We start from the raw sequence: 25,583 nt of genomic DNA, 5'->3' as shown, positions 1-25,583 counted from the left end.
TACCCAGTATGTGCCAATGTCTCCTTAAACTGATAGCATTGTAATAAGAAGTAAGTGCTCTCTGCTTGTGCATAAGAAAATTAAAAGGACACCTGTTAAAAACATTTTTAAAAACATGTAGTGGGGAGAAAACAAAATTCCACAAATACCCAAATCTATTTCTAAGGGCTGCCTGCGTTCCTCTCCCCACCCGATTCTGTTCTGAAGTCTTGCTCAAGTCTCCTCAGATGTGTAAGAAATTCTCCTTCTAGTAAGTTCTTTCCAAGTGGGACCTCCTCGCTCTTCCTCAACAAGCTCGTTACTGGTGACTGGGCTTCGGAGGGGCTCAGCCTTCGTTCCTTCGTGGAAGCCCCAGAGGACAGCGTCTCTGTCTGTGGTCGCGTGGGCTTCTCCTGCGTGATGAGCTGGGTGGGGTTCTCTACACTTGTTCTTGTTTGTAGATGCAAGCACTGGAGACCTGGCGGCTGTGTGACCGTGAGTCCTCCTTACGAACAGACCAGATTCAGTGAGATTTGGCTCATGAGGTCTAAGAGTTTGCTAGGAAATCCAGGTCAAGCCATGCCTGGAGCTGCGACGAATGCATCCTGTTTCCACATCCTGTTTGTGGCAGGGCTGTGGGTGGAGAGGGGAACACCAGGTTTTTCCCATGGGGATTGTGCACGTGTGCACCGGCGTGAGGAAGCCATGTGAAGGCATGTCCTTCAGAATAGCTCACGAGGCATTTCGGCCCAGTTCAGGTGGATGTGCCTTCGCTGAGTGACCAGTGCCCTCCTAGGAAAGAGAGGTGGGTGCTCGTGCTTGTTAGAGCAGCACCAGGCGACAGGGGCTACCATTGTCTGATCCCTCAGGCTCACCTGGGTGGCAAATACGGCAGCACAGCAAGCGTAGGTGTCAGAAAATAAGTGGGCTGCACCAAGAGCCAGGCACTAGTGTGTATACGATGTACTCTTTTGCTTTAATCAGTGTACCAGTAGCCATCTGTCAGGCCGGTAGGCACAAGGTCAAGGTCACTGTCCAGGGGGCTGGAGCTCTCCGTGCGCTCCCCATCTGTGATTGGTCATCTGCAGCGCATCAGCCCTCAGGGCTTCGGCTCAGTTACACAGTGGTGAGTTTGAGGCAGTTGGTCTCCAGGTTTCCTTCCAGCCTGGTCCAAAGTGTGCCCTTTGGCCACGTAGAACCTGCCAGTTCTACGTGGACTAGCCACATAGGCTGCTGTGCTGTCACTGTGTCAGCGTTGTGTTGGGCAGAACCTTTGAAGCTCTGCTAATTGTGGAATTGAAATTCTAAGCCTCATGTTCCTAATCCATGAAACATGCACAATAAAAGCTCTTTCCGAAGGTCGCTGTGTAAAATGCCTAGCACGCTGCCTGGCATAGGATAGGTGCCCACATTTCACTCCCTATGTCCCCACCTCTAGAATATAGGGCACTGCCCATGGTGATGGCAGTGTCACTGTAGTTTTCATCTTGTCTCATTAGATGGTACCACATACAGAGCTCGTTGATGGCTACTTAAAATATGCCATTCCCACCTGAGCTTTCCTTTCCATGCTCCAAAGAGGGGGAGACTAGGAGACAGCCACATTGTCACCGAGCGTGTGCAGTGGCAGCCTGCTGAGGTATGTGTTTGTGCAGGCGGATCTGTGTCTGCACACGTGTGCGCTCCGTCACACAGCATATTTGAGGGGCTCAGCATTCCAGAGTGCAGGGGCTCAGGGCAGGAGCAGCTGTGCCAGAATTCTCCACCTCAGCTGTTCCCCTCTGAAAACTGTGTAGCCCTTAGCTCCGTCTGGTGAGTGAGCCTCCAGCTGACCCAGCCCGGCTTGAGTCCACACGCTGGGGCTGCATCCTTCCTGTGGGACTGCTGGAGACAGATGCGACGGCCTGGAGGTATTTAGTATCCAAGGTGGCCGCTGGTTATTCTCTCTCCTGCAGGGCATGTGATCGGAATATTGGGCCAGGAAGGGGGGCGGGGGCGGGAGGGAGACTCTCAGTAAATAAATAACATTCCTCTCCTGGCAGGAATCAGGGAAGACCCATACCTACAACTTCTCTATAAATCCTCCTAACAAGACTGTAAAGTAAATGGTAGTCTGCGGTTGAGGAAACCAGCATTTAGAAAGACTACGTCACTTACCAAGATCCTGATCACAACCTTGGGTGAGGCAGAGGTGGAGTTCCGATCTAAACCTGTTTATCTGCCAGGGCCAGGCCTTCTGTCATAGACTCGATCACAAGGACCACGCAAGGACAGATACATGCTTAGGAAAGACCGGTGATGGGCTAGGCAGCTAATGAAGTTTAACTGAATAAACCTTTTTCAAGTTTCTGTTGTAAGGATGGGTGTGCTAGGCCCTGGAAAGATGAATAGGATAACAGAGTTAGCTGTTCTCCTGCAGCCTAAAGAAGACATGGCACAAGGACATAATGCTATGTGAGTACAAAGCAAAGGACCTGCTGGGGGAGTGACAGTTAGCTCCTGGAGGACAAGCGTGGGGCCGGGAACCATATAGATTCTGTGTCAGTCAGGGTCTGTAGGAGAGGCAGACATTAAGATGATGTTATTATAGCATGTTGACCTTCTGCATTTGTGGGGGCTGGTTCCACAGCCCAGGTGATGCTATTCCTTCTGTGTCTGATGATGTGGCCTGAAGGCAACAGGACTAGCATTTACAACGGGAAAAAGAGATGCAGGGAAGTGGGGAAAGAGGACAAACTGCTGCCTATGAGGATGGGCTGAAACCCACATCATCTCTCATCACCTCCAAGGAAGCCTCTGCCTTTAATGGTGCAAGGAACCTGCAGAAGAAGTTTCCTTCCTTCCTTCCTTCCTTCCTTCCTTCCTTCCTTCCTTCCTTCCTTCCTTCCTTCCTTCCTTCCTCAGGAGTAGGACAAGCCACAGGCCCAGGACTGAAAGAGCCCAAGGAGGGGACTTGGCAGGACTGCAAGCACTGTGGGCCCAGCTGCTACCCCATGCCACCCAGTGACCCAGGGAACATGTGATGACATGTGTCAGCTATGCCCTGCCATGACCTTGACACATAGAAAGAAAATGGCTCGTATTCTACTTCTGCTTACTGCATCTCACACTGACCTGGAACTGTGCAGGGAATGGAATTCTGGGAAACATAATCCGGCTGTGCTAAATTGACAGACTACAGACCCACCACTGGCTCCCAAAGGAGTAAGAACCAGAGGGATAATTGGGCAGCTTCTTAGACAAAAATGGAGGGGAAGGGAATTCCAGGCAGTCATAAGATGTGCGAATGCGTGTGAGTATGCTTTGGGTGTGGACACGTGGCTCTGTCAGTGGAGCCCAAGGGCCAGCTTGAGGGAGCAGCTTAGGAGTTGCCTAGTGGTGGGTTTTGTATGTTAGAGGGACCATTGTCAGTGTGAGGAGGTGGGACCAGGTGTTCCCCAGGAGGCAAGGAGACCAGTGGGAAAAGAGAGAGATGCTAAAAGTCTGGAACTTTTCAGAGCCTTTATAATGGTTCTGCTTTTAAAATTCTTCGTCTACTGGCTCATTCCTTCATCCTGTCCTTAAGGAGTGGCTCCCACGTGCCAGGCACTGGGGATGGACACGTGGTAGTCAAGATTAAACCCGGCCCCCAACCACTTGTCTAAAAGCTTTGTCTAAGTAAAACCTTAGAGTCAGGACTATCCTTGAAGAATATTGGCTGTGCGTTTTATCTTACTGTGTTCTGGATTCTTTTCTGAAATCTTCCTCGTAATGCTATTGTCTGTATTTGGGAGGTCTTGAGGTGGAAGTTTATGGAGGGATGAAGAGGGGAGGGTGGGGGTGTGTTTTCCCAGTCTCAGAGTAAGCCGGAGAGCTTGTTGAAAAGACCTTCAGGCCTCGCCAAAGCGCAGAGTTGGCTTCTCGAGACGTGGGATTCTGGAGCCCTGAACAAGTTCCCCACGAGGCTCTAAAGCAGCTTGCCTGCTGTTAGGAATCACTGGTCAAACCCATTTCTCGTCTGTTGGCTTGAAGCTCTCAGCTTCTGCTCCAGCGGGTACTGGTGTGTCCCTTCAGATAAAGCCATGGGATCAGAAGGGGGAAAGCTGTGAAGCAAAGTGAGACCAGCCAGAGGGATGACGAGAGGACAGAGAGCCGCTGCGTGGGTGCAAAGGTGGAGGGTGTGTGGATGGGATAGAGGAAATGCGTGGGAATTTAAGAGATCAGAATGGTGACGGATATTAACTAGACTTAGTGTGGTGATGATTTTGCAATATATACAAATATGCAATCATTGTGGTGTACACCTGAAACTAACAAGGTTACATGTCAATCATACCTCAAAATAATAACATTTGAGATGACAGGAAAGCAGGAGTTCCCGTTTTTATAGTATTCATAACGTAAAAATGTCTATCAGCTGTTTCTGAAGAAATTAAAAGTGAAAACAGAATAAAACAAAAGAAAGGCTGAAGTAGCTATGACAGTGGCTGCCGTGGAAAGGACCCAGCCCTCTGTGCTGCCACCAGGACATGTCGGGCAGGCAGGCAGGCGGCTCCCACAGTCATGTCCTGGAGTTGGCCAGTCACTGTGCCTCCAGCATGTCACCAGTGAGGCTCGAAAGGGTCTCCTATGCCCGTAGCTCCTCCAGCTTTGGCCTTCAGAGGTGGCTTCACCAACTCCCCTGCTGCCCTCAGAGCAGCTGACAGAAGAATGCCCGGCAGCCCCAGCCCCCACGTCCCTTCCCGGGTTCTTCTGCCTCCAGACAGCACAGCAGCCAGTGTGGCCAGTGTGGCTTGGGCAGTGGTGAATGGGAGCCGCTGTTTGTTTCCACTGAGAAAGTTCTGACCAGCTTCCAGAGCCATTGCCATGGAAACAGACAGAGAAGATAGTTGAATGGAGCCTCTTTTCCTCCCATCTCCTCTTCCTTTCCCCACCCCGAGGCCGAGGCTGATAGGGGCTCTTTGCAGCCTGGCTTTCCCTGCAGGTCCATGCAAATTTGATAAGAATATCAAAGGCCAGCTTTCCTTACTGTGCCAACGTGGTCCTCTGGGATAAATTACCCTGTGTGCAGTGTGTACCAGGCAGAGTGGCAGTCCTTTCTCACACTGTTCTTGAGCTGGGGCCTGCGTCACATACTGATCACCAAGCTGCCTTCCAGGGGCACGGCACGCCCTTCCCAGTAAGCCAGCCAGCCTCAACGCTCAGCCACATTTCCTTCCAGAAAAGCCGTTCCTGGACCACATATTTATTACACATACACAATAAAAAAGTGGAAATGGAAGGAATAATTTTGCTCCATTTACAGAATAAGTAGCAGCCATTAAAAAACGTCAACAACGCTGCTTATAGTTTTTTAATTTTTTTTCTCATGTGATAAAAACTAGCTTTTGTGGTAAAAACTGTACTAAAACCCTGTTTTATTTTGCTTTTGAAAATTCAGTAATTGTTAAGATAATAAAGACCTAACTAAAATTTAAAGTTCACACCCAGGCCATCAAAGGAAGGCATTTAAGTTTTTACTGGTTACACCAAACGAAGAATGAATAGGAGGAGATCAAGGCCTTTTGATTTTTTTTTTTTTAACACTTTAGTTTGCTTGCCTGTGGAGGGAACATCAAAAGATAAAGCTTGACCTGGGGTTGCAGACTCCAATGGCCACGTCACAAATTTCAATTGTACTTTCAGTGCCAGTAATTAGAGAAAACACAGCGTGTTTTGGCTTTGGATTCAAGTATTGTGCCTGGCTCTGTCAATATAGTGAGAGGCCCTTGCCCTCATGAATCTGGTATTTTCCTGGGAGAAACATTGGTCTGGGTGTCAGAAGAGCTGAATTTAAGCCCCAGATCTGTGACTTAGAATTGGAGAAGTCACCTACATGAATACTCCAGACCTCAGTGTCTTCATCTGTATAATGAGGCTAGTTCTTTTCAGGGTCTCCGTGAGCTTGCAATATGGTGACTTTTATATGAATGTGCTTGGTACACCAAGACCCAGTGCTTTGTAGAAGTTGGTCATTTTTACTTCCTAAGCACTGAATCTGTTGGGATTATATTCAGTTATGTGTAACGGAAACCTGACCTCAGTATTGAGACAAATGGGGGCATGTTTGTTTCACACACCAAGGAGTCTAGACATAGGTATCTCAAGGCTCGTACAATTGCCCAAGGAATTATCTCCTCTCCTCCATTATCCTCAGTATGTAACTCTCTTCCCTATGAGAAAATGATGACTGCTTAGGCATTGTGCCCATGTTTCAGGCAGGACCAAGGGAAAGGGCATCAGGCAAAAGACATGTGAAAACTGAGTCAGTCCTGTTCCTTAGGAAAACACTGGCTTTCCCAGAAACCCCCCACTGTAAAGTTCCAGTTATATCTTCTCGGGCAGATGCAGACCTGGCGTCACTAGCTAGCTGCAAGGGACTGTGGGGGAGGTGGGTATTTAACAGGGTACACTGCCACCCAAACAAAATCGGGCTTCTTTTAGTAAAGAAGAAGATGATCATGGATATGGAAATGGAGGCAACTGGCCTTGCCTGCTATAACCACTCACTGAACCGTTGCTGTCTTGTAGCATGTCCATATAATGTACCCAGTTATACCGTAACCTCGTGGAAGGTGTGGGCTGTGTGTACATGTGTCAGCAGGCTGCCCAGGGCTTCATTATCTATACCAAAAAATAAATCCCAAATAAGAAATCATTGTTGGTTGTTTTTATATGAGACTTACCAGTTGCCAATGCCTCATTATAAGAATTTAACGTGTACAGTAATACGGTATGCCCTGTAGTACATCCTGGGGATTTTTGGAAGATCAGTGACTGACTTTGAAGGAGTTGGGAAGGCATTTATCACGTTTCCCCGAAAATAAGACCTAGCCGGACCATCAGCTCTAATGCATCTTTTGGAGCAAAAATTAATATAAGACCCGGTCTTATTTTAACATAAGATGGGGTATAATATATAATATAATATGTAACATAATATAATATAATGTAATATAATATAATATATGATATGATATAATATGATATAATATGATATAATATAATATAATACAATACAATATAATATATAGACCCATTCTTATATCATATAACATAATATAAGACCGGGTCTTATATTAATTTTTGCTCCAAAAGACGCCTTAGAGCTGATGGTCCGGCTAGGTCTTATTTTCGGGGAAACGGTATAACCTCTCAGTGCTGAGATCCATGCTGCTACCTTCAGTGGTACCATCTGCATCAAAGCTGGCATCCGTACAGCAAGTGTTTATCTACTTCTTAGGCAGTTCAGACCCATGAGTCACAAATGGAGAATATTATGACCCAAATAGAAAAGAGAAGACCCACGGAGAGGCTTTTCGGAAATGTTGGAGGATGAGTATACGCGAGCCCAGCTTTGATTCTCCCTGGCCGAGCCTGTGTCGATGGGCTTTGCACTTCTGCTCTGTGTGTAGTCCTGGCCTGAGTGAAGCTGTGGCCTGGACACGAACAGGCCCTGGGCCTCCATTGTGCAGAGATGGCTCTTGGCTGCTTTTCAGGCATGGAACTCTTAAACTTCTGCCAGTGTCCTGCATCATTAACTTTCGATACAAGTTATCAGTTGGTGAATGAAAGGCCACAGATCTCTCTCAATGCACCTTTGTGCAGGAGTTTTAGATTCAACAGGGGTGCAGCCTTGTCTTGGCCTGGGCAGCTTGTTGGCCACCCCCGAGCTGCCACAGAACCAACCTCTTTCATGTTGAGACACTGAAGTACATTTTCAGGACTAAGACTTGTCTCCGTAGGGAGAGCTGGTTGAAAGAAAAGGTCAGCTGTCACAATCCCTAGCTTTTTGTTGTTGTGTAAGCATGTGCAGGCATGTTCTAAATACCATGCAAGTCATAATTCACTGAAACCTCTAGGAAAAACTATGTAATTGGTATTATTATCATCTATATTTTGCCTAGCAGTAAACTGGCCTTCAATTGGACTAAGTAACTTGTCCAAAGTTACTAGTTAGTACACGGTGGAGCTGGGCTTTGAACCCAGGTGGTTGGACCCCAGTACCCACGTTTGGAGCCATTGTGCCAGGCAGCTTCCTTAGGAAAACACTGGAGATGTTATGCACATCTGCATACCAGTCAGCTGCACACACGTCTCCATGGTGACATCATGTTAAATCATTGGGGTGTGTATGTGTTTTTTAAATTCTAAGATAAACATGGATTGCCTTTGTGAAGTGCAATTGAAAAGTGGAAGAGGAATCACTACGAGGTCTGACAATTAAGTTCGTGACCTTGTTGCAATGCTATTGCTCACCTTTTTTTGATATCAGAGGGATTATTCATTATGAATTTGTACCAACTGACAAATAGTTAACCAAGTTTGCTATTTGGAAGTGCTGAAAAGGCTTCATGAAAAAGTTAGACAACCTGAACTTTTCGCCAACAATTCACGGCACTTGCATCACGACAATGCACCAGCTCACACGGCACTGTCTGGGACGGAGTTTTTAGCCAGTAAACAAATAACTGTATTGAAATATCCTCCCTACTCACCTGACCTGGCCCCCAATGACTTCTTTCTTTACCTGAAGATAAAGGAAATATTGAAAGGGGGACATTTTTATGGCATTCAGGACATCAAAGGTAATATGACGACAGCTCTGATGGCCATTCCAGAAAAAGAGTTCCAAAATTGCTTTGAAGGGTGGACTAGGCACTGGCATTGGTAAATAGCTCATAGCTTATAGCTTCCCAAGGGGAGCCCTTCGAAGGTGACCATAGTGATATTCAGCAGTGAAGTACATAGCACTTTTTCTGGGATGAATTCAAGAACTTAATTGTCAAACCTCATATGTCTATCCCAACTATTTGCAGGGAGTTAATGTTTTAAAAAAAAAGGATTTGCAGCAGAGAGATCATGTTTAGATACCCACAACTTTCATATAACTAATATAATTAGCAGGAGGCAGAAGGATAACAAAAATGATTGTTGCTAGGAGTAAAATTTCATACCTACCTTGGCTCTTGCTGTCTAGTTTTCTGAGTCAGATGCTCCTTCTGAGACATCCTGTATCGAAGGACTAGGCCCACCTACAGTGATTCTGATGGCAGTTTTACACCAATGATGTTATAAAAAGGGGATGGGGCAGAAAAAGGTTGAAAATGCCAAAAGTCATGGCTGGCAATTTTGAACTTTTTTAATGTCCTCAGAGTACTTTGCAAGTGTGAGAAATTTGATTTGTGTGGTAAGAGGGTCCTCTTCAAATCGGAATTAAAGATTGGTTGGTATTCTTATTTTGAGGCAACATCCACACCTAACTGCCGTTTCTTTTGGAGAGTTAATATTACACGATTGGTGGATCTAAACCACTGCTCACAATATGTGTCTGTATCAAAAAGCTACTCACCGTCAAGAAAAAATCATTTCGTATACACCATGTGTGCTACACACAATAAGTTAACTTGGTACAGTTCTTGCTGCTTAAGGAATACAAGGACATAAGCAAATGGGAGTCATATTCTGCTGAAAAGTGGATAAAAAGCAGTTGACATCATGTTCAATCATTGCTGTGTGTTTTTTTTTTTTAATTTTGAGAAAAACATGAATTGCTTATACAAAGTTCATTGGAGAAGCGGAAGAGGAATTATTATGTTCCTCCAAATTATTTGTGGGAAGTTAATGTTTAAGAAAATAAACAGGAGGAAGCTTGGCGGTATAGAAACTGCTGGCGTCTAGAATAGGAGATGCGGTGACAATGCCCCAGCGAACAGTTACAAGAGGTCACGTTTCTGGGAGTTTACCGAGTGCCAGGCACTGTGCTCAGCTCTTTACATTCAGCGTCTTGTGTAATTCTTCTAACTGTCCATTCAGGGAGGCGCTGTTGTCACCATCATCACTTCACATAAGAAAGCATGGCTTAGATGTGTGGTAGTGCCACCACAGGTGTGCCGCACTCCTGAGTGTGTATGTGGACACTTACCTGTGCTGTGTGAGGCCATTGCCCTGGATTTGGTACTTCCGACACCTGCCTTGATCATGTATGAAGGTGACCTTGTAACAAAAAGCCACACGGTACAGGCTGGGAATATACTGTGAAATTAAAGAAAATGCCTCTGTGGGGATTGTTTTCACTAGAGTGACAAAATGCCACCAACATTGTCACTGATACTAAATATCCAGAGAGTTCTAACAGTATGCCAGATTTTGGCAATAGGATTACTTTCAATCCCAACCAGTGAGTTTGCAAAGCTAAACTGTACCACCTGTATGAAGTCCAGCAGCTATTGGCTGTGAAGGGCCCGGTCTCTAGGGGAAAGCCAGAGAGGCACAGGCGGGTGAGGTGCGAAATTTAAGGGGAGCACTCGCTCCTTGCACCCATCCGACCCCGGGAGTGAGCACCTCCCATGCTGTCTGTAGCCTCCCCCAAGTCCTGGTCCTGTGGCTGGGAAAGGGGCTGAGCCTTGAATTTTTACAGACAACAGGTAGTGTGAATGGAATTTGGTTTCATACGTATTTCTATTAAATAGAAGAGACATGCTCCTATGATGAAAAATATCTTTGATACCCAAAGGATAGTAATACTAAATTAAGGAATTACCTCTTTCACACAAAATGATTTGTCACTAAATATGCAAAATACGAATGTGAGTAGTTAGTAATATCTATGTAAGTCATAAAGAAAAAGAAAATATTAACTACGAAAAAGCCCCTCGACCCTTTTTCCTTCCACCTCCCCCTGCCCATGCACAATTCAGTAGCACAGATGTCTCAGTCCTTTTTCTACTTCTTGAAGAAAATGCTTCTGGCTTTGGGGACTGTCTTGGCAGGCCTGGGACGATGCAGGAAAAGACCCAGACACAGCAAAAGCCCTGATTCAAACAAAATTCAGCAGGAAAGAAACTAATGGAGAAGTGCATTTCCGGAGACTCACGATAAAGAAACTTAAAAATCTCTTAAGTATAGGTTTTCCAGTAACATATAACACATGTTCCTTTCTCAACTGGGTTATACGTTTTTCTTTTTTTTTCTTTCCTTCCTTCTTTTCTCTCTCTCTCTCTCTCTCTCTCTCTCTCTCTTTTGGTTATAATGAAGTTTCTGGACAGTTCATCAAAATAAAAACATGAAGTCTACTGTAGGAATTCCTTTGTACTTGGGCATTCATTCTACTTTCCTGGTGTGCCAGACTAAGTATGTAACAGTGAGATAGAGTTGTCTTTGCCTGGACGTACCTTAGACTATAAATAGACATCAGAAGAAAAATGAATTCGAGCCACATTAGTTGGCCTCCTTTCCCTCGACAGGCAAATAAGAAGGTCATGGAACTTGCAACACAACCAAATCCTGAAAAGTGTTGTTGAAATAACTTAGTGTTATTAAATAAATAGGCCACGTTCAAATTTGGTGTTGAGAACATGCTCTAGCTTCATAACGTCTTCTGAGTATTTACGCAAGAACAGGGCCAGTATATAATATAATGTAATTTCTGTTACGTAAATGAGAAATGTATGCTGAAGTGGACGAGGCATTGAACTCTCAAGTCAGAGCGTTGACTTCTAAACTCAGTTAGATCCTTGCCCAGCTCTGTGAGCTTAGACAAGTTATCACTCTCAGGTCTCCCTGATAATCCCTCTCTGTGATGGGAGGGCCAGTGAGAGCCTTTTCTTTAAGAATTCTATACAAATGTGAAGAATTTAATTTTGACCCTTTGCTAGTAGTTTCTCCATCTCTATGGTCTTCTGAGGCTTTCTCTGTGAAACAATAGACTCAATAGAAAAGAAAATAGAGCAACCTGGAATTTACCCTGTATGGCTTTTGTGCCAGTAGTAAAATTAGTATAAAGCTGATTTTAATGTATCCTAGCTGGAAAAGGTAAAGGGTGCTCTCCTGGTTTTCCTTCTCCCCACTGACCACTCCCTGTAAGTCCCATTGCCTGCTTCACCTCCTTTTCCTGACCCCCCCAAATTGGATTGTCCCTGAGCTCAGCCTTCATACAGCTTCTCTTCATTATGTTCAGTTGGCCTCCAAGCTTTCAGTGTACAAGTGGCTTCCACCTTCCTATTACCAGTCCTCAAAAACTCTCGTGAACTCACATATCCAACTATCTCCCGAATGTCTCCGCAGAGATGTTCAGTAAGCACCTCAAACTTAACATGACCAATGTAGACCTCTTTTGCTTCCCTCCTTCGCTCTTTCCTACCCAGTCTTCCCCGTTGGGGGCCTGCGTGTCATCCCAGCTCATCATCTACATCTCTGCTCAACTGTCACCTCTTCAGAGAGGACTTCTCTGTCCATCCCATCTAAAGGTCTCCCCACTTCTTGCTCTGCAGCCCCCTCCCCACATTGCTTCTCTCTCCCATCCTAGCTTCAAGATAATAGGAATTTTGCCTGTCTTGTTTACCACTCAGTGCCTGAGGATGCTGGATTCATCATGGGAGCTGAAGACATATTTATTGAATGAATGAGAGACAGGAAGGCAGGGAGGGAGGGAGGGAAGGAAAACAAATGGGGCCGAAGCAATTGAACAGAATTTGCTGAAGACTGAGAGGACAAATGGAATTGGTGAAGTTCTGGGGATGCTGTCTCTTAAATTGTTGTTTTAATCTAATTCATTAATTCCTTATGAATATTCTTAAGTGAATTTGGCCTTCAGGAAAGGCTAAAGTAGTTTAGGGGTCCTGAGGAAAAAGGGTTGCACGAAAGCAGCTTTGGGATCTAATAGTAGTGGTTATTGATGACAAGGTTCTTACTAAGATAGAGTTCAGAGACTTTAAATGCTGAACTTGATGGTTATTAAATGTTTAAAGAGATTTTCAAAGTGCAACAGAATGTCATTATTTCTTCCTACTCATTGAAATCCATGCTGAAGTTTCCATCCTTTTTACCCTGTTGACAGTGAAAATGGACAGAAAAGGGCTGACGACCTGCTTCCAGGGCTGTGTTTTCAGGCCTATGGTGTCTGGTTGGAAGGGGATGTATTATTACTAGGAGGCCTCTTTGGAACTGACTTCTGAGCATTAATTTCTCTCACCAGGAGATCAGTAAATGACCCCTTCCACCTGCTGCCATCCAAATTTGGAATTTGGTTACATCATTGATTTTTGCTCCTGCTGGATGAATTTTATCATCAGTCTCAAGGAGAAAGGAGATGGCATTTCGCATCACTGCTCTGCCAGCTTCTGTTTGCGGGGACAATTTACTGAGTCCAAATTAAACTTCGTACAATGTCATTTTCCCCCTTTCAAATTAATGACTTGGGGAGCCTTATGCGTATGAAACATCAGCTTACTATTCTTTGGCCAGTATCTAGATTGTGAACTTGGGACGATTTAAAAATAATTACGCCCGCGTTGACAGCCAAGATGAATAAAGAAGCTACAGTGCCATCTGCTGGCGTCCTGCAGGAAATGCAGGATATATCTAGTAGAAGCACCTCTTAACAAAACGAAAAGATCTGAAGTGCAAACCTGAGAATAAGTTATTCAAAATGTATGGTAATTTGAAGAAAGTGGGTAAACATAATGAAAAAATTGCAAGTCTATGTATTTTCTGGAGAAATGCTTGATTACCTACTTTGGGGTTGTGTTTGCCTTTCAGGTTTTTTGGGTTCATCTGTATCAGCAGTCACATTGACAGCCAAGGTGGGGCAGGGCGTGCGCCAAACCTGGTGCCCAGACATGTCTTGATTAACTTGGACACATTTTTAAAAACATTGAATTATTTGCTATCACTTAAAAATGTGGAGCTCTCCTTTTAAAAAAATGCATATTTCTGGCTTCTCTTTGAACATCAGAATGTGTAGCAAGACGGATAGTGCCCCCACCCACTGGAGGACCTACCTATTGGCTGCCCCCTGTGTTTGGGGCATCCAACACCTGTTGCTTGCCATTATTTCTCCTGCAGCTGACCACCTTACCTGCTGGCCTGAGTGGCATTTGTGGTGCTAGGTCTCTACTTGCATTATTATTTGCCTTCTCTTTCCTACTTACACAAGAGACTTCTCAATGGCAATAACTTCACAGGTAGTTAATAGTTCACAGGAATAGAAGGTAATTCAGCGGTCACCTAGTGAAGCCTGTCCCCTTCATTTAATACAGGTCTTACCCTGCAGTGAGTCTTTAATAAGTGTAGACAAATGGTATATGAATGTGTTTCTAGAAAGGCAGCTGATGGCTACAAAAGGCCTCTGGTAAATATGCTATAAAAATGTCCCTAGCTCTGTTAAGTAGTATTGATGCTGAGTCACCCTAGTTGGGGGGGGTGGTGGTGGTGGTTATCATTTCTGCAAAGGCAAAGTCCCCCTAGTAATCAGACTTGTTTTTCCCTTCTAGGAACCCTCTTCATAAGTCAAACTCAGAAGACGGCTCTGTAGGTCAGTACCACTTTCCTTGGTTTAACTATTTAAAATTAATTATTTTCTTTTAATACTTTATAAAACATGTGAGTATGTGAGAAAAGAAAAACCACAAAGAATCCTTCTACCCTCAAATAAACACTGTTAAGATTTTGATGTACAGCTTTCCTCATTTTTTTTCAGTATTTGTGTGTTTTTTTTAATACTTGAGATCATATTCTACATATTATAATTTTTTTCAATTGAGCCTTTTCCCACGATTGAGAATTCCTTACAGAAAAATTCTTACATCTGCATAATATATTATCATATTGGATGTGCCATAATTTAATCAACCAGTCACTTGTTTGCTGAATAGTTAAGTCATTTCCAATCTTTTCTCTGTCACAGAGAAATGATGTTACAGTAAAAATCCTTGAGCTTACCCTTGATCATTTTCTTAATAAATTCTTCAATTTGGAACTTCCGAATCAAAGATTATACACCTTGAAGGTGTTACAGATTTCATATTTTCTTGATTATAAAATCCACTCTTAATTTAGTCACATCTTTTCTGTTTGATTCAGAAGGAGCCTGGCAAAGTAATTGGGATTAGAAGCATAACCCAAATCAGGCTTTGATTTGCATTTGCATCATGACTCTGCCAACTTCATAGTTATGACCTAGGGCACCGGCCCTAGATGCCGCTCTAACATTTGGTTTTGTTATTCACTAAATGGGAACAATAATACATCATATGTTCGTTGTGAGTATTAAATGAGATATGCCATTAGATTGCAAAGTAACCAGATATAGTTAAGTGCTAAATCAATGTTAGCTATTCTCATTTATTTTTTTAAGCTGCACTCCATTTCAAAACCATTAAAATGGGGGAAGAGGGGTTATCGCTTGCAGTCAGAGAACTATATCATATTCCCAGCTTGCCCCAGAAGGGTTGAATGAGTAAGAATCCTGCTTCTGCTTTAACCTTTCATGGCCGATATTTGCTGTGGTATTTAACCCAAAGGCAGCAGACCCTGTCAAACTTGCCTTCAAGACTCTGAGTACAGAGGCAGTCGCTCAGGCCAGCTGTCTCTGGTTCCGTCCCGTAGCTCTGGGGGTTGTCAGAACTTAAATGAGGGCATCTTCTTCTGACAAATGATGGCCTTCCTTGCCTGGGAACATAGTGGATGGGGTTTCCACACGTCTGTTTTGTGCAGCATTGCCTGGCAGCGCCAGGCTAGACTGGAAACCAACAGGGCACCTCTCTGCTGGGCTCTGTTTCTAGTGGCTGTGGAGCAACCAGACACCTAATGGTGACAAAGCTGCTGCTTTGAGGGAGCCAGGTCTACGTAAGAGGCTATCATGCTGCTGCTTCCTTTTATTTCAAGGACGACTCTGCTCTCTCATGTCACTCACGCACGCCCTTTCCCTGTACATATTATCGATGACCAGAACCCTGCTGATATTAAAACTGTCCAGCTATCGCAAGAATTTGTTTTCACTTGAAAGTTACCCAGCACAGTCTGAGAAGACGAGAAGGACGGGGACCCGGTTGGGAGTTGCTAGAGCAGCACAGCAGTCTTCTTTTCTTGTCATTGTGCCCTGGGTAAGCTCTACGTAGGTCACCAGGTAGCTGGAATGCCAGAGTGGTGGAGGTCATGCCCCACCCATGCCATAGACCCACACAAACTCCACACCTTAGAGAAACGCGTGAGATGACCCCACAGACCCGGGAACTAGCCCTGTGGACCAGTGTGCACAGTACATACCTACCATTCTGTCCTCTTCATTAAATCTGCGTAACAGAAATCAGACAAGGGTAGATCGGCAACAGGAATCACAACGAAACAAAATTTACTTCTTAAAGTATTCTATTTGTGGTTTAGCTGAAATAATTGTGGCTGAGACCAAAAGGGGGGAATATACCACAAGACAAGGCAGAATTAGACATGCTAGTTAAGCAAACATCAAAGAGAATATAAGAATGCATGTTTCGCCTGCCTTTTTGATATTTCCTCAGTTTTCATCTTATTTCTGCTGCACCATTTCTTGCTGCTAGGAAAGTTGCATTTCTTTTAAACAGCTTTATAGGCATTTCCAAGTCATTCACGAACTGAAAGAGAAAAACTGCCTATTTGTGAAATCAAAGTATTCTTACAAGCTTTGAATTATGAGGAAGAGGCTACTTTTGTTATTAATGAATTTATTGCTTGTGTCTTCTTTTCTTTTTTAAAGGAAAGGGAGATTGGAAGAAGAAAAATAAGTATTTCTGGCAGAACTTCCGAAAGAACCAAAAAGGAATAATGAGGCAGACTTCAAAAGGTACTGAAACACAGCTGGTGGACAGTAGGTCCTTTTAGCTCTCAAATGTTAAGAAGTCTGTGCCTCTAATCTAAATGGATGTTGCAAGTTTGAATAACTCATTGCATGTGCCCATAGAATGTTCCGCGTGTCTGACATTCCTGTCGTTACTTTCAAACTTCATCCCAGTAGGAATTTTTTTTTTTTTTTTTTTTTTTTTTTTTAAATCAAACAAAATGGGAAGAGTTGGCAGGCTTTTCTTTTCATAGATCTGTCAGCGAAAACCAAATCTTCAGTTTTCTCCATCATACCAACCACAGGAAGATCTTTACTTGCTGAGACCTATTCCAATATTTGTTAGTTTTGGACTCTCCCTACTGCCCTGCCACTTGGGGCCTTTGTAATCTTAGGAACTTTTGATGCTTGTCTGTGGCAGGGACGGTTATGGGGTTGTTGCCCCTGGAAACTCTGTCTAATGGTCTGACATCATGGGAATTTACTCAGGCTGCTTTGTGAAGGCAGCCCTGCCCTCCTGGCCGTGTCTTTGTTGTTGTTTATATATTAAGTAAACATGTCATCCCTTTGGGGCCCAGTTATATAATTTATGCTGCCCCAGTATTCAGAGACGGAATGGAAACAAAGCTACTTCTAGAATCCAGTCCTGCGGACTAAGGTTATCATCAGATGAAAATGTGTAGTTGCTCACCAGTGACACGACTTGATTTCTTTCACAAACTCTGAGCATCCTGCCCTGTTCAGAATGCTTCTTCAGTGACTTAAACACATGGAAATGAGAAAAGTGGACACAGACAGCACGGATGCCAGTAGCGCACCTGGGTTCCTTGGCAGCTGTCCGTGGGGTTATTTTTTTCAGTTGTCCTGCTTGAAGGGAGTTATTCTTAAACATTTCCAGTTTTTCCTTTTGGTACACACCCAGGATCACTTGTGATTCAAAGTAAACCTTGGATTCTAACAGAGTCTTATTTAGAAAGAAAGAAAAGGAGAAGGAGAGTGAGAAAGGGATGCAGGGAGGCAGCCAACAGTTGAGCAGCTCACGTGGCTTCATTTTAAGACCAAACCAACTCACCATCACCCCTCCACCGTCGGAGTTGACAGAGATAGTGAAATGAATCAAACCAGCAGGCTTTCCCCTCACCCAGCATACTCTATTAGTCTCCCTGTGCAAGGAGAGGAGAGGCAAAGGGAACTGGAGTGGTATTTCTGGCCTGATTGATTAGAAAATGGAAATGAGATAGGGAGACACAGAGGAACATAAATTTTAAGGTTGGTCCTGCCTGAAAGGGGGGCCTACAAGTATGCAGCCAGCCTCTTTTCATCTGTCCCTTTACACCACCGGTAAATTATGCCGTAGCCAAGCATCCTAATGACGCCGAAGCTAGTAAGGTCTGTATGGGAAAGACAAGGCAGGAGGAGAAAGATGAGGGACTAGGACGCGGCTTAGTCCCAGTGTGCGTATTATAGCCAGGATTCACTGACATACCTTTCCCCACATGCTGACCCAGAGGCATGCAAGCCAACGCGGCTCACACGTTAGAGGCGATGGCAGTCCGTTTGCTTTGTAGGAAAAGACTTCCGAAGAAACTTCGTGGGGATTCTGTTTTCCACTGCAGTTCTGGGTTCCTCAGTTTCCAGTTGGAAGCTGAGTTCCCCCTCACGGTTTGGAAACAAGTTTGTGACAGTGAGCCTTTCTGACAGATATATACAGAGGGTGCCAGCAAAATGTACACATATTTGAAGAAAGGAAAACTGTTAAAATTGTAATGCTCAATGTACACCGATAACAAAAGATGAATACAAGTCACGTTTGACTTCTGCAATCACAAGAGGTGCTCAGAGTGGTTACCATCAGCGTCCAGACACTTCTGATTACGGCAAATTACTGCTTGAGTAATGTTGACCAAGTGTCCACTTGTATACATTTTTTTGGCACCCCCATTACCTTCCTTTTAGTGAACTCAGACTGCTTTACATCTGTGATTATATTTATTTGCATTTATCCTCTGAGGAACAACAGCAGTCAGATATCTCAGTAAGGTTTCCCCAGGCTGCAGGTTTGTGGGTGTCAGCTGACTTTGTGACCACACCTTTCTCTGTCATGGCAGAGGGTTCCCTGTACTCGAGGAAACATTTTCTTCTCATTCATATTTAAAATAGAAGGACACAGGGAGCCCTGGCCAAAGAAGGACATAGGAATGCTTCTCTGTTCTAACTGGGTCTTTAAATTAAATCTGCCCCACCTCTGACTGCCTGTCTGCTTTCTTCCAAAACGCCTCACCTGGACCCTCCATCACCAAAGCTCTGATTCTTCTGGAGGAGTTGTTTCTGCGGTATCACCATCTGTATATGTTCTTCGAGTCTGTTTCCCAATGAGATGCGCTCATTGGCTTCCTACAAGGCAGCCCCGTTACTGCTCCGATTCTTCTGTCAGTGACGCATGACAGGGACAGTCAATTCCCCTGCGTCACACCTTCCCGTAATCGTACATGATGAAATCTCACGATTGGCATTCTGCTTTATCTTTCTTGTTGTCATTCCTGTTCTTTATCTTCAATCTCTAGGAGAAGATGTGGGTTATGTAGCAAGCGAGATAACAATGAGTGATGAGGAACGGATTCAGCTGATGATGATGGTCAAGGAGAAGATGATCACCATTGAAGAGGCACTTGCTAGGGTAAGAGTGCAGAGATTGCCTTACTGTTGTCAGTACTTGACCGCCTTACATTTAAATATGTTTGGGGCCTGTTATAGACTGAATGTTTGTGTCCCCCACTGCCAAATTCATATGTTAAATCCTAATGCCCGATGTAATGGTATTTGGAGGTGGGGTCTTTGGGAGACCACCCAACCTAGCTGCCAGCTGGGGTTGAAAAGTCCACCGTACATTTTTCTCTCCAGTTTCGTTCCTTGAATATGCTGTAGCATTTGGGCAAAGTCCAGTCGAGTTGCTAGAAAATACATATGAGAAATACAGAGCTGTAGTGGTTACACCATGATAGGTAAGATATTTATTTACCTTTTGCAAAGTGATGCTGCTGCACTGCTTTTTTAGTTGTAAAAATGAAGATCTGCGTGCAGAAGAGGTCTCTAGTTGTCAGACAATGCCTGTGTCTGGGAAGGGAGGGGCACATGATGTGCCTAGTCCAGGTTTCTTGGAGTAGAAGAAAATGTTAGAAGTGGCCTTAACACAATCCACTTTAAGTAACACGTTTCTATCATTGAAAAAGAAACAAGTGAATACTTTCAAAGTTGGGGAGAAGAAAAATTTGTTTGAAGCTCTTTCTGAGCTCCAAACTTGAACAGCCAGCCATGGTTTCCATGGCCACGAGAAGGTGACACAGCTGTATGCAGATTTGGGTGGAGGTTGTATCCATGCAGCGTCTGTTGCCAGGTTGGCTGCCTTTGGTGTTTCCAGACAGAGATCATCAAGAGATTAAGAGTAGTTTCTATAAAGCATTCCAAAAACACAGATTGAAGAAAAAAGCTGGTAACATTCTCTAAACTTGACTAGATTCTCCACACAAAGATGGGTGTCCTTTGACACATGATGGAGTAGTGGGAAACTTGGTGGCCTGCTCCTGGCACGGCAGCAGACATCCTCAGCTCCAAGTGCTGGGTGGGCCTCTTTTTGGAAGAGACAACAAACTTCAAGAAAAATGTTACTTAGAGTAGATACTCATCTATGGAAAGGATATGCTTCCTTGAACTTATGACCAGATAGCTCAAGGATCCAAGTTTATTTAATCGCTGTATAAAAGAAACATTAAGACTTAGACCTCCTATAATGACCATGACCATCATCCTGTAGGACATCAGAGGTGTGTTTCTCCCACCGTCAATCAGAGACTTAAAGCCCCGTGGGGACTTTAATCCTGATAGGACAACCCGGCACCAGGAGAGCAGTTTGCCTGTGTGCCATTTGGAGCTGGGTATATTGGGGAATATTTTGCCTATGCTCCAATGAAGAAGACTGGTTGGTCCACCATGTTTTGTTTATATGAATATTACCTCATTGATGAATATTTTCCCCCTGTGAACTATAGAGCCATTATTCATACCCTGAATATGCAGTTATCAATAGAAAGGTCAAAATGAAAAATGTTGTAAGGAACTAATGTGTGAAACACCACTGTAAGATGCACAAACATTTGAAGAAAATGAAGTTGATGAAACAACGCTCAGTGTATTTTTTTGAGTGTGTAATTTTGAAAGATTTTTCGTGTATTATTAAGTGAATAGTTCCATCGAATCTAGTGGCATTTGAAACATTTTCTAATAGTTTTATGATGGATACTACATGTGCTTTAAGGAAGTCAAGCTCATTAGTAAAAAAATGTTTAGGGGGAATCAAGGTAATTGATCAATTCCAAATATCACAACTTCCAGGTGCTAATTTTAAGAGCATACATAGCTCTTGGCAAGTAAGTTTAGGGTCCTTAAATCTTGCACTAGTTCTCCAGGGTCTAGAAAGCCCATGAGATTTGGAAGCCACAGGCTATTCATCTATCTGGGTAATTTTTGTGGTGTTGAATAAGGATGAGAGGGAAGGGAATAAACTCACTGTTAAAGCCTCGGATAGAAGAGAACATTGTTGTTTTGGTGTGATGGTACCTGGCAATGATGGAGCTGTGTTATAGAGAAATATGTCTTTTCACAGTTTAACTGGAAGCGTTGTCTATCAGAAATTGAGAGAGCTCTGTGACCATGATTTAATAATCGTATTTTCTAAAAAAATACTATGATTACTAAAGACTGCTCATTAACTTGCTGTAATTACTAAATACTATATATTTATTCATCTGATAAATATATGTCTGATTCCACAAGGGCACATCTGTGTAAAAGTCCAAAGTAGAGTCCTTAGAATATTTTTAACAAAGTACTTGATGTTTGTCATGACTGATGTTGTAGCATTGTGAACTTTTCCTAATGATAGCTGTCTTACATCAAGTTCCCGAGAAGCAGAGCCTGACATGGGGATTCTTGTGCATGTGATTTATTAATGGCTAGCTTTCTGGAGAAATCTGAGTGGGGGGGGGGAAGCAAGAGAGACAGGGGAAGAAGCTGCATGGAGATGTGATTTCAGGAGAAATCTAGTATCAGCCTGATTCCTTAGGGAGCGGGGAGCTCTGGAAGGTGAATTACATTATAGAGTTTGTCCTGCCAGAGAAAAAGAGGCTGAAAACTGATGGGGAAGAGGGAGTATTCTTCTAGGCATCCCTGGAGAGACAACTTCTATCAACCATGGATAGTTCTCCAAAGTAGGGTATGGGTGTGAGCCCATCGCTATAGGAACTAAGGAATAGGTGAACAGATTTGTAAAGGGAATGTGGACATCTGGTATACCAGAGTACACAATATGAACTGAGGGGGGGTTATATATATGTATTATTGAATTATTACCTTATAGCAGCTATTGTGCATCAATCACAGAGATTTGGGCAACTAGAGCGGCTCATGGAGAGAGTCTGTCAGGAAGCAACAAAGTGATGGAGGGTTTTGTTGTTGTTGTTTTAGTAGGTCCCATGGGGTAAAATTGGAAAGGATTTATCACAGAAAAGAACTTAATCTCTGTCCTCAAGTATTTGAAGGATTATTAAACAGTACAGCTTCAGGATGTACTGAAGAGAGTTTTGTTTTAATATCAACTGAGGACAGAATAAGAGGAAGTGAATTGAAATTGCAGCTGGAGAGGATTTAGAGTAGATATAACATGAATGTCCTGTACAATAAGCACTCTTAGAAATGGGGACACTTTAGAAATCTCTCTCTAAAAGTCTTAGAGAGATAGAATAAGCATTAATCTACTAAAGATGGTCATCCCCTGTAAGAATTATGTCATAGACTTCCAACTCTAAGGAAACTGTAAGACTAAGGAAAATAGGATGGAGGGAGTATTTCCTCTTACACACCCACACACACACAAACACACATATACACACACACAGTTTAAAACGTATTATTTTAAAGCTGCTGGAATTAAACTAAAACACCATAAATTTGCTTTAAAATGTATAAATTTTAAATGAAATCATAAATTGTCCTTCCTTCATGAAATTATATTTAAGTCAAAACTTCTTCAGGAGCTGAGTGGAATATCAAAAATGTAATTATGTAAATAACCAGGCTGTTTTTTGCCTGTGAAATGCACATAACATTTTGAAATTAGGATAAATATACTCGTAGCTGCTGGACCTCAAAGTAATGGATGGAAATGTACAGATAGCAGAAGAAAAATATTAATTCTGTTGATGAGTGACTAGTTAGGAATTTGTCTTGTTTTTAACGACGAAGCTCATTTAGTGGCTCCTAGGAGTTGGGACTCAAGCTGAGTATAAAAGTAGAGCACAGACCTGGAGAAAATGAATATTAACCCCAGATTTCAGTTGGCAGCTATTTCGATCATACCGGGAGATTCTAGCATTTCAGAAATCAATATACCTGAAAGGAAAGAACATTCAAATACCTAAGTTCAATGTGCTACAAAGATTAGAACAATACTAATGCCCCTCATGTTATACTCGAAAGATTCACATGATATTAGTGCCCCAAATATCAAAAGGGCAAGTATCCTGAGTTGATGTGAACTTTGAGCTCTCTATCTGAAACCACAGGGAGATTGTAATAATGTGACGGTACTAAGTCTGCACAGGTGCAGTGTGCTAAGAGCTTTGCTGCATGCATATCTTACTTAATTCTGGGAACAGTCCTGTGAGATGGACTTATTGTCATTCCATTTTCCAGGTGGAACAACGGAGGCACAGAGGGGTTAAGTCATTTGCCCAAGGTCTCTCAGCTGGTATTTTGTTCTGCAGCTAAACTCTCACCCATTAATCAGTACTGTCTGCCTGCCCCTGATCCATCTCCTGTCACATGTATGCACAGGAAAGAATTTCGTAGTAGCACTAATGCTTTGGAAAGTTGCTAGAGGGATGTTTTCAGTGTGTGGCTTTACTACATCCACATAGCTCCAGTGGTTGAGGACACGCCTGACCCCAACAAGAGATGGGACATAACCCGTCTCCTGGTGGCTTCTTCGTTCATGGACCATGATTTGATCAGGGTCTTAAATCCATATGTAAAAACTGCTGTATAGTAGAATTTGTAATGCAGTGACAACTTCATTGTATTATGTGGCAGAGTTAAATGTCTCTGTTTTATGAAAACACACCTGGAACTCCTCACAGTTGCCCTTCGGAAAGATCCTTCATCTAATTCTGCTACGTTAAATTTGCTAATGTTCTGTAATATTCCACTTGTCTTTTTCAAAACGTAGAAACCTAGTCGCTAAACCTCAACTTTAAAAATGTCTCTGAACATATTCTCGATACCTTGTTACTAGGTTGGTGCAAAAGTAATCGCGGTTTTTACAATTATTTTTAACCTTTTATGCTGCAATTACTTTGGCACCAACCTAATATTTTCCTCTCACCCACAAGGGTCCCCAAACATCCCATAACATTTATAGGCGATAATGCTGAACTGGTAACTTGAAGCCATCTAGAACAAGAAAAGCAAGTGATTTTATAAAAATCGGTTTCAGGCTTCCACCTCGGTGTCACTGAAATGTGCATCGTCTACCTCTGTGTCTTCTACCGAGAGAGGTAATTCAGGGGCCACACTACAGGCAATTTCGTTTTAGAACTTAGAATTGGACTGTGAAAGATGAGTTCTGATGTTGGAAGGAGAAAATCGAGGTTCTTTTGGGAATACAGAATCCAAAGAGGCGGTTGTGCCTGTTGGTTTAATTAAGATGAAAACCAGGTAGGCAGGGTGTGGGTCTTCCATTTTGGCTTTGAGAACCTTGTTTTTGGCTGGCCCTTTGTCACCAACAGTGGCATGAAGAAGTTCTTTCTGCAAAGAGTTCTTTCTGCTGCTTAGTAGATAGCGTTGGCCATTGTTTCCATTTCAATCTTCCATTTCCTCTCATGGCAGCTCAAGGAGTACGAGGCCCAGCACCGGCAGTCAGCTGCCTTGGACCCTGCCGACTGGCCGGACGGTTCTTACCCCACATGCGATGGCTCATCCAACTGCAATGTAAGTTCGCTTTCTCTTTGAGCGTCTTGACCACCTCCACTACCGTGTTTCCTCGAAAATAAGACCTAGCCGGACAATCAGCTCCAATGCATCTTTTGGAGCAAAAACTGGTCTTATATTAATTTTTGCTCCAAAAGACGCATTGGAGCTGATTGTCCGGGTAGGTCTTATTTTTGGCGAAACAGGGTAAGAAGGGACAGCCTGCACAGTTTCAGCCTTGTGATTTCGTCTCGCAATTCCCAACTCCCACCTGGATCTGAAAAGAAGTTTCTTCTTACATGTTAACTCAGTTTTCTTTACCTGATAGAAACTCATCTACAGTCAGAATAGTGTTATTCATGCTGGTATTTATTTTTAATTGTGTTAATGTTCACATAACTTAAAATTTACCATTGTAAGCATTGTTAAGTGTTCGATTCATTAGCATTAAGTATTCACAGTGCTGTGCAATTATCACCATATTTCACTTGCAGAACTTTTTCAAAATCCAGAACAGTAATTCCATAACCATTACACAATAACTCCCCATTCTCCTCTCCCGACAGCCCCTGCCAACCACCATTCTACTTTCTGTTTCTATGAATTTGACTATTCGAGGTACTTCCTATAAGTTAAATCATAAAACATTTGTCCTTTTAGATCTGGTTTATTTCACTTAGCACAATGTTTTCAAGGTTCATTCATGTTGCAGCATATATAGAACTTTATGGATGAATAAGTGAAACACTTATTCCACTGTACATATACACATTTTGTTTATCCATGCATCTGTCTATAGACCCTTGGGTATTTCAGCTTTGGGGCAGTTGTGAACAATGCTGCTGTGATCATTGGTGTACAAGTATCTTTTGGAGTTCCTGCTGTCAGTTCTTTGGGGCATATACCTAATTTCAGGATTTCAGGATCATTACATAACTCTATGTTTCACTTTTTGAGGAGGCACCATACTGTT

The 25,583-nt window shown here is 43.2% G+C and overlaps 1 protein-coding gene and 1 pseudogene across 8 annotated transcripts in view; both read left to right on the top strand.

Moving 5' to 3' along the window:
* Window positions 1-25,583, top strand: part of SASH1 (SAM and SH3 domain containing 1) — a 233,739-nt gene that overhangs the window by 151,615 nt on the left and 56,541 nt on the right. For all 8 annotated transcript variants that reach the window (XM_074333692.2, XM_019746922.3, XM_019746921.3 and 5 more), the window contains 4 exons: window positions 14,271-14,311; window positions 16,511-16,597; window positions 19,156-19,268; window positions 24,530-24,631. In XM_074333692.2, coding sequence (XP_074189793.2) covers window positions 14,271-14,311; window positions 16,511-16,597; window positions 19,156-19,268; window positions 24,530-24,631 — 343 coding nt within the window. The remainder of the gene's footprint in view (window positions 1-14,270; window positions 14,312-16,510; window positions 16,598-19,155; window positions 19,269-24,529; window positions 24,632-25,583) is intronic.
* LOC109455389 (lanosterol 14-alpha demethylase pseudogene) lies at window positions 19,572-20,689 on the top strand (annotated as a pseudogene).

The sequence above is a fragment of the Rhinolophus sinicus genome, chromosome 2 (assembly GCF_057876585.1).
Source record: "Rhinolophus sinicus isolate RSI-liver-muscle chromosome 2, RSI-T2T, whole genome shotgun sequence".
NCBI lineage: Eukaryota > Metazoa > Chordata > Mammalia > Chiroptera > Rhinolophidae > Rhinolophus > Rhinolophus sinicus.
The sequence above is the reverse complement of the archived record's forward strand: the minus strand, read 5'-3'. Positions and strand labels throughout refer to the sequence as shown.